Source organism: Halyomorpha halys, unplaced genomic scaffold (assembly GCF_000696795.3).
Source record: "Halyomorpha halys isolate HHAL.00 unplaced genomic scaffold, Hhal_1.1 Scaffold20.1, whole genome shotgun sequence".
NCBI classification, from domain to species: domain Eukaryota; kingdom Metazoa; phylum Arthropoda; class Insecta; order Hemiptera; family Pentatomidae; genus Halyomorpha; species Halyomorpha halys.
In genome coordinates, this window is record NW_027110474.1 from 587,033 (window position 1) to 596,366 (window position 9,334).

The 9,334-nt window shown below is 35.3% G+C and overlaps 1 protein-coding gene across 1 annotated transcript; it reads right to left on the minus strand.

Moving 5' to 3' along the window:
* Nucleotides 1-4,072: 4,072 nt before the first annotated feature.
* Nucleotides 4,073-4,858, minus strand: LOC106681335 (cuticle protein 21). Its single transcript, XM_014421600.2, has 2 exons — nt 4,814-4,858; nt 4,073-4,729 (listed from the first exon to the last, which is right to left on the minus strand). Exons 1-2 carry the CDS (start codon nt 4,826-4,828, stop codon nt 4,163-4,165), a joined length of 582 nt encoding a protein of 193 aa, XP_014277086.1. The 5' UTR covers nt 4,829-4,858; the 3' UTR covers nt 4,073-4,162.
* Nucleotides 4,859-9,334: the final 4,476 nt, after the last annotated feature.

Genomic DNA, 9,334 nt, shown 5'->3' on the forward strand with positions numbered 1-9,334 from the left:
GGGCTCCAAGTTGCTAACATTAACTGTTTAATTTTATAAATATTTAATAAAGATCATTGTTTATTTTTCAATTAATTATATTTATTTACATGAATGTTTTTGTTTGAATTTAAGGTGTGTACTTGATTTTAATGTCCAACTTCTACACAATGTCCGCAATCCAGTGGAAACGAAACGAAAATATTTTTAGGACGCATTTGCATTTCACATGTTTTCATGTCTTGTAAAATTAATTCAAATCGTCGGCTTACAAGTGAATCACATTTAGTCAAGATTTTATAGTTTTGAGATATTTGAGTTTTCAATTCTAAAATATTAATAAGATTAAACTCTAAAGAATTTATTAATATAATAAAAATCTGCTTATAAGAAATAAAATTTACTTCCATAACTTAAAAAAAAACAATAAAAACGAAAACTTCAATTTTCGTCTTTATATATTTCACATATAAATCAACGAAATCCTTATTGCATTATAATATGTCGAGATTAGTTGTCGAGAATTATCATAGAATTTACATCTATGGCTTTAAAAAGATAGCCCAAGAAGGATATTCATTCCTGTGCATGTCATTTATTAGATTTTGCTGCGAATTGTTAGAACACTGCACTTCAATATTTTATGTTTGTGCAGAAATTTTATGTCAACCTATTGATAAAAGTGTTTCACAGAACTTATGTTTTTGCAGAAATGTGTAAACAGTGGCGTTTCCGGGAACATTCGTCTTCCGTCCAGGATCGCCGGCCTGAGGGATGGAAAAATTTAATGAATGAGTTATATAATAAAGACGGGTTTATAGTTTTAGGGGATCCCTGGACTCACGCTTCCTCTCGGGCAGTACTCCATTCCTTTCAAATACACAACAGACATCTCGTCCCGTCCAAAGGGGGCCGCCACAATGTACAGGATACTAGAATATCGTATCATCCAGGGAGCCATAATATCCTATCATCCCAGGGCGCCAAAATATTTTATCTCCCAGGACCCTGCAACATCATATCACCCAGGGTCTCACAACATCCTATAACTCAGGGCACCACAATATCGCATTTCCCAGGGCGCCACAATATCATATCACCCTGGACCCAGCAACATTGTATCTCCCAGGGCGCCACAATATCATATCGCCCAGGGTCTCGCAACCTCGTATCACCCAGGGCACCACAATATCGTATTCTCAGAAATCCACAAGGTAAATTTTGCAAATATAGAAGAGATTTTAGTACAAGATGGCCGGCAAAAGTAGAGGCTGTATTTAAAAATCTTATCATTATAATTTAAGAAAATAATTGGAATGAAAGTCAGTTGATATTTTAAAGCTTACTTTTAAACTGGCCAACGAAAAAAAGAGAAAAATATTATTTGTTGTTATTTGGGGGAGGGGCATGGCAGTTAGCCTGTCTTTTATGTCCAAGTGGTTTTTACCGCTTCCTTTCCGAGATTTCATCAATGCTTTGTACGGAACTTTTTCAAAGAGACTGCTGAAAGATTTCACACTTTTGCTCGAATGAAAAATAGTGAACATCATTACTTCATTTTGGTAAACAGATAATTATAAAATTTTTGTTAAATTTTATGATGATAATCATTCAAGTCAATCGGAAAAGTTCATCTGCCCCGGAAAGGACGCAACATAAGATTAAAGTTACTGATTTACCGACTTCGGATAGGTCAAAGTTTTTGGTGAACATTACTTACGGACTTTAAAAGAACACTTACGTAAAAACGAGTTCGGGCTATCGTAACATCCGTTCTCAGCCTAAACTATAATTAAATTTTTACGAAGCATTTCGTAAAAGGCAACCTGGTATTTGTTTAAAGCTTGTTACCGCGAGAGGTCTCCATCTTTGGGTATATCTGATCATCCAATCATGTGATTACTATAATTATTAGATTATTTATGTTTTTTAAAGTAGGATTCACTTCGAATTGGAGGGTATTAAAATTAAACTTTATGTATTGGATGTTTTAATTCGTCTTTTTTTAACGATACATCTCAGTAGAATCTTTTCTACTTTCTCTAAAATGTATATTAAAAAATTAAGTGCCGTATTTTCGTATTTTTTATTCGGACAATGTCAATTCCAAACCATAACTTTACTACGATTTGTATATTTTATTTTTAATTACTAAAGCAACTGTTAAATGAAACAATATCTTTTTGTTTTCAAGTAATATGGTTTGTATTATATTTAAATTCTGAAAGTGAATAAAATTCTGAATATTGTGTTATTTGTAAAAATTGAAAAACTTAAGTTTTTTTTTGTTGTAATAATCCCCTTTCTAGTCGTTTCTGGTGGGGGGGGGAGGTGTACAGGTGACCAACCTATTGTAACCATGGTAGTGTTCAAGTTTTCATTTCGTTGGACCGCCGTAGAAATTAACAGGCCGGATTCGAACCAGCGCCTCTTCAGTCACGCCCCAGTTTAAGTTGATTCTTTAACTCCCTCGGCCACATACTGCCTAATTTAAGGTCATCAATTAAAATTGCCCAACTTGTCATACTGAACATTATCGACTAAGAATAAGATTGAGAATAATAATCCAATTTGTACCTTTATTTACCTCTATGGAATATATAGTAAGAGTAAGTATTAAATTTTAAAAAAAATTAAAATTAAAGTTTACGACGGAAATACATGTTGGAGGTCTCTTAATTCTAAATAGTCAAGTCTCACAAAATGGTTTGTGTTTGTATGTGAACAGCTTTTACACATTAATGAAGAGTTTTATTGAACTGAAATTACGTGATTTCACATTCCAGCAAAATATGGAAAATAGTTTTTCTACTGGACTCAATTAATTAAAAAATAATCTAGTTTAATCTGATTGAGTAACTTTAAGATATACAGAATACACTAATAAACACCACCTTTGAACTTTTCCCCCTATAAACTTGTAGTTTACTGAGAAAATAGCTTCTTCCCCTAAATAAATGTATTAACAGTAAGTAACGTCTGTTTATTTTATTTTTTCAATTTTCGTACTTTGTCAGGACTAAAGGGCAAACACTTTTGCTTCATATAGTCCTTATAATCGTACTCCTGACATCTTGAAACAGTCTTTATTTTATTTTGTCGAGCTATGGTTATGCCCCTAGTGGATTATCATACATTCAATATTTGATTATTTTGGTTTTTAAACCGAGAAAATAAAGTTTCTGTTTAGCATCTATTTACAAGCATCTCTTACACAATGATCCGATTTCGATAAGTGTATAATTAGTATGTATAGTATCAATAGGCTTCATTATGCATTAATATATTAGAAAGGAGAAATTTATGGATTCTACTGAATGAAGAAACCGTTTTGACGACACGATTCTTGCCTCAATCCGATCAGCTGCAGTAGGGCATGCACACAAATACACATGCAGCGGTCCTGCGGCAGGGCGTGGCTCCAGCAGACAAAGAATTGTGCAACTGGATGGCTGACCCCGTTTCACAATGGACTATGTTTATTCAGAGGAGGACTCGGACAGTGGTAGTAATCAGTTAGGGCTGGCTCCCGCGATGCTCCCCTCAGCATGCTAATGCCAATGGTGGTTCTTAGTCACTCATGTCTCCCATTCACTGCCTCCTCTGTCATGCAAATCGCTAGAAAATTCTTTAAAATATTTTCGATTCTTTTTCTGCATCCTAGCAATACCCAATTGTCCCTCTTTCTGTTGAAGTAATATTTTACTCAGTTAAACGGTTTTGTGTGTCACTAAATATAAATATTTGTATGAGTAAATCAATTATAATGTCCTGTACAATAAGTTTAGAGATATTAAAAACTACCCTTTATTAATTAATTAGATAATGTTTTGGACCCATTATTGGACTATTTTCAAATCTAATATCTGGTGTTAATAAACATGCTAATTTGTTTATATTCATTAATATATATCGGCAGTATTTTATGTTGTTAAGTCTAACCTTCTTACTTTAATGTTTATTATATGTACGGATATATAACACTTAGTAAATAGTGAGCGCTATTAATACTGTTTAAAATGTGTGAAATATATAGTTATAATATGGTAAACTCATAAAGAGAGGTATAATATTAAATTAAATAAATAAAGCATTTTAAGCCATTAAAAAAGTTTTTTTTATTGTTTGTTGCTTTTATAAATAAATATGTACAATTTGTAAAAATTTTGAGGTTGGAAAATGTTTAACCGTGATAGTAGGCGGGGGCGGCTTGGTAGGCGACTGCTGGGGCGTGGGCAACGACTGGAGCAACCCTAGCGATGGGGGCGGCGTACCTGGCGACTGGGGCAGCGTAGGCTGGAGCGACAACCTTAGCGGCTACTGGAGCAACAGCGACTGGAGCGGCGTGAGCACCGGCATCCTTGTGTACGACGGCGTTGAATCCGTTGACTGGATCAGCGGTGTACTCGACGGTACGACGGCTGCCGTCGGGTTCGATCAGGGAGTAGCTGCCCTGGACCACATCTCCGTCACGGCTCTCGTGCTGGCTCTTGGAGTCACCGGTGAGGGCGTCCTGGATGTCATAGGCGTAGCTGTACTGTGGGTGTGGGTCGTATTCGTCGACGGCGGCGTGAGCGACAGCTACTGGAGCGTGTGCAAGGACGGGGGCAGCACGGGCAACGGCGAGGGGGGCGGCGTAGGCAGGGGCGGCGTAGGCCCTGGCGGCGAGGGGTGCTCCTGGGGCGTAGACGGCTGGGGCGCCGATGATACCTGCCCTAGCTACGGCGACGAAAGCCGCGAGAACGACAACCTGAAAAAGAAACAGTTTTGTATAAGATGATGGTATATTCCATTACATTATACTTAGGTCCAGTTGAGACAGAACTGTATCTACCTTGTTGAATGCCATGACTGTTGCAAACTGTACTTGCTACCTGAGCTACTTGCAGTATATATAGCGTGACCCTTGTGTAAGGCACCCCCACACTTTCACAGGCACGCCCCACGACCTTGCCAAGGCTCTTCGCCGACCCAGTTCCACGCCCATCTCCGCTCCTTTTTCGTGTTCTCTAGGTTCGGCTGTTTCCTTCTATCGTGGTTTAGAAATTTTGATTTTTTTTTTTTAAAGTTAATGTTTTAATTTTTTTTTACTTTTTACCTAATGGCTTTAGCAACTTAACAATGTTATTATTAACTTCAGCCAGGTCTGTTGACTGTCAGAATTATAATGCTTGTCTGGCAGTATAACATAATGTACAACAATAAAAAAAATGTTACAATTATTTGCGTTAATGTGATAGTTGATAGCACTACTATCCAAAAATTACGTATCCACTAGATATCACATAAGCTTTGACTAGCTGCCATAAAAAAATCATTGTCAAGAATATCATTTAACATGTTTTCCATTCTACCCTAAAGGAGATTAAAAAACCTACTAGGTAATCTGTTGTAAATCCAGACAGAAAATACGGCAGGATAGTTGTTAATGTTTTAACAATTTTTCTTCCTAAATTTTTAAAATCATTTCATAGAATCATAAAATTATTCTCGTAGATGTCTATTATCCTGGTTTTGTAAAATTAGCAGAGTGGAGAAAAGTAGAGATTGGCTTCTTTTTCTTCTTAAAACAAAATTATATGTGATCTTCATATTATTTTTTAAAACTATTTTTATAGTGCAAGAATAGTCTATACGTAAGTTTAATATTTAAAATTTAAATTTCATTAATTCCATGTAAACAATATCATTCTTGTAGTAACATTATATTGTGAACAAGATTACTGAATATGAAGAAAGGGGGTTCATCATAATGTGCGAAACCATATTCAGGTTGATATTTTAAATTTGACATTGAAATTTAAATTTCAAAAGTTGAGTACAAACTAAATAATTTCTTTAGTGAACTTATCTAATTGTTTCGCCCCTAACTTTGAGTGTCATTGGTGTAATTGCAATTTAATAAAAATTAATTTATAAATATTGTGTGGATGAGTTCTATTTGCTTTATTAGTAATATCTAAATTTATATGAGAGGATGTAATACTGCATAATGAAATAAAAATATATGAAGTTTTACAATGAAGGTTATATTGCAATAATAGACAATTGCGTGAAATACTCGCGTTGGAAATTCAATTATCTCTAAAAATACGACTTCATTTAATGGACCTTAAAAAAAATTGTTTCTACACATTAATGTTAAAAATCTGCTGATATAACCTCATTTAAAAGTTAAAATATTCTCAGTTAGCATATAGAGTCAGTTCATTTAACATATTTTCCTATATGTCTATATGTGTAAAAATAAAGTTTTGAATAGTGTATTATTTCTTGTTCTAGCAAAAAATATTAGTAAAAATAAATTAAAGTTAATCTTAGTTTTTATATATTTTTTTTTTAACAAGTTAACATTTCTCCTTGCTTTAGTTAATACTTTGCCAAAAATCCACGGTTTGTTACTTATTGAACCGATTTAGTCCATCGCATCTTGAGTTGAGATACAAAATTATAAATCTGAAACCTATATTTGCTCATACTTGTCACAGCATAATCAATCCGATATTGAAAAAACAATTATAAGGTCGAAATTCAGAATCGGAAATAAGGTCAGCTGAGAGGGACCCTGAAAACCTTCCAAAAGGTAACCCCTCGTCCTTCGTATCTCCGTATCTTTATTTAATGGGCTTCTAAAAGACTAGACCGCCTGTCATATTTCTTTAATCAATTTCAATCAGTTCCACCTTAGTTACTGCAACGTGGGTTGGTGAGCTTAATCAGAGTTTAAAAACCAAGTGGCGGTAAAAGCGTAGCAGCGTTTGAACTCTTTAAGTTATCTACTAGATTAAGGAATTAATGGGTCAACTTAATGTTTTATGAAATCCAGATTGAATAAATTTACGTAAGTCAAATTTATAAAAAGTTACGCAAAGTTTTTTATATTTAGATGGAGATGGGCCGGATTACGGTCTAAAAACAAAAAAGGGTCCACTTTTTATTAATGGCCAACAATTCGACACAACTTCATTATAGCATTCATTATGGCTGTTGCAACTGCCGGAGTTGTATACTAATAAATTTTGGATTATTATAATTCTAATAATTACAGATTTATTACCTCAACTAATCACCATAACCCTCATAAAGACATGCAGTGAGGTTCGGAACATTGGAACTATTTTTACTTTCACTTACCTATATACGGAATATGTAGTAAGGAAAAGTATCACGATGGAGTAAAATTTCGAATCCGAATCTCGATATAAATACACGTATTGAGGCTCCCCGAATCCAAATAATCAATTCTTGCAAAAAGGTCTCTGTGTGTGAGCTCTAGCTCAAAAATTTTCAAAAAATCTTTCTTTAAGTACCTTAAATTTTGTTAAACATTAAAAGTAAAATTGTTTCAGTAATTTTGACTAATACACAAAATGTTCTACGTTTTGGCTAATACACCATCTTAGGGAACAAAAATTTCAATACCAAGTTTTATTGAAATATCCAACAGAAATTTTTGTTCCTGAGGATAGCCGAAACTTATATTATTTTGTTTAATTATTAAAATTATTGAAATAATTTGTTCTTTAAATTTTAAAGAAAATTGAAGGTACTTTAAATAAACATGTTTTTGAAAATTCTACATTTAATTTGTATTAAACTATTTAAATGAGTATAAAACTTATTGGCGAGAACCTGATAGCTGAGCGGGTTGGGGCGAGGGTCCAAGGGCGCTTGGTTCAGAAGGTTGCGGGTTCGATTCCCACCTGGGCTTGTCAATATTTATTTCTCGACCAACTCCAGAAATGAATCTTGACAATTCCCACTTTGGGGCTGTATAGATGCCCCAAATGTAGAGGACTTGAACAAAAAAAAAACAACTTAATATAGGCCTTAAATGAATTTTGTTTATTGGAAATATTAAATCATTATCCATTGTCAGCAATAATAAAAATCTATAAATAAAAAACTATGAAAGAATTTTATTACTAATAAAGAATAATTATGAAGAAATAGGGATCCCCATTCCCATTGTTATATATTTTTAAAATGTTCTATTCTCGGCAGGAACTAAATTGGTTCGTTATTCGCACCTCGAGAAATCCTAAAATACGAATTTTGATAGCAGTAGAAAAATAAAAATTAGTTGTTCGAAATTATCGCCTTCCAGGAAATGAAGGTTGTGTGATGTGCGAACTGCTCCAAATTTATTGTTTTTCTTCACTGAATCTCCTTCTAATTACTTTACTTTTTACTTTTGCAGGTTTTTTCCCTCAATAGGTTGCCTGGCTGTCAGACCGTCCCTCCACTTCTCTCTGTGTCGTCTCCTCAAGTCCCCTCCCAGCCATGTCCTCCTCCACGCAGTCCTTCCACCGGGTTCGGGTTATTCCTCTCCTCCGTCTTCCTAGTTGTTCCAATTGCAGAAGTCTCTCGCAGATCCATCCAGCATCCGCTGACCGTGCCCATACCATTGCAGCCTGCTCCTCCCAATCCTTTCCGAAACTCCTTCGGTCACCTAGCCCGCTCCAAATATCCTCATTACTGACTCTCTCCAGGTGGGTAATCCTCTGTTGTCTCCTCCAGAAATCCATCCCTGCTGCTTGTAGTTTGGAGTAGAGTCCTGGGTTAAGTGTATAGGTTTCTGCGGCGTAGTTAAGTGAGGGCTTAACAATACTTCTAAAAATTAGCCTTTTGTTGCCCGTTGAGATGACCGTATCCAGAGGACTGGGTGCAACATTCTAGTCAACCTTCTTGCCAGAAGACTCACCGTTCTCATCTATTGTCGACCACAGGTATTTGAAGGAGTCTACCTTCTTACGCGAACTTCCATTAATCTGAAGGTGTTTTTGCACTTTACTGGCTGGCATTCGGTATTTATCTGTAAACCCCAAAAGCTGTATTATTTTTTCAGGGCCTTCAGAGCTTCTTCCTGGCCATCTCTGCTATATGCGACCACTGTTTGATCGTCGGCAAAGAAAAGGGAGAACAGCATATGTCCGTTGATGTCAATGCCTTTCCCTTCCCATTGCGCGCTCCACCCCTTTACTGCCTGTTGTAAATAAATTTTAAACATGGTTGGGACATACTGCATCCCTGCTTAAGACCCTTGGAAGCAGAAGAAGGATCAGACAAGTAAGAGGCAAGATTCACTCTTTACTCTTCTTCTCTGTTTAGACTTCTCACTGCAATACTAATACCCGCAGTCCTTCTAATAATATATACTAATTTTTACATTTCATTTTGTTTACAAATTATTAAAAAAATATATGTACTATCTAGTATAATACAATTGAATGTACGAGTATTATTGGTTCAAATAATTATTGTCAATATTTATTTCTCGACCAACTCCAGAAATGAATCTTGACAATTCCCACTTTGGGGCTGTATAGATGCCCCAAATGTAGAGGACTTGAAC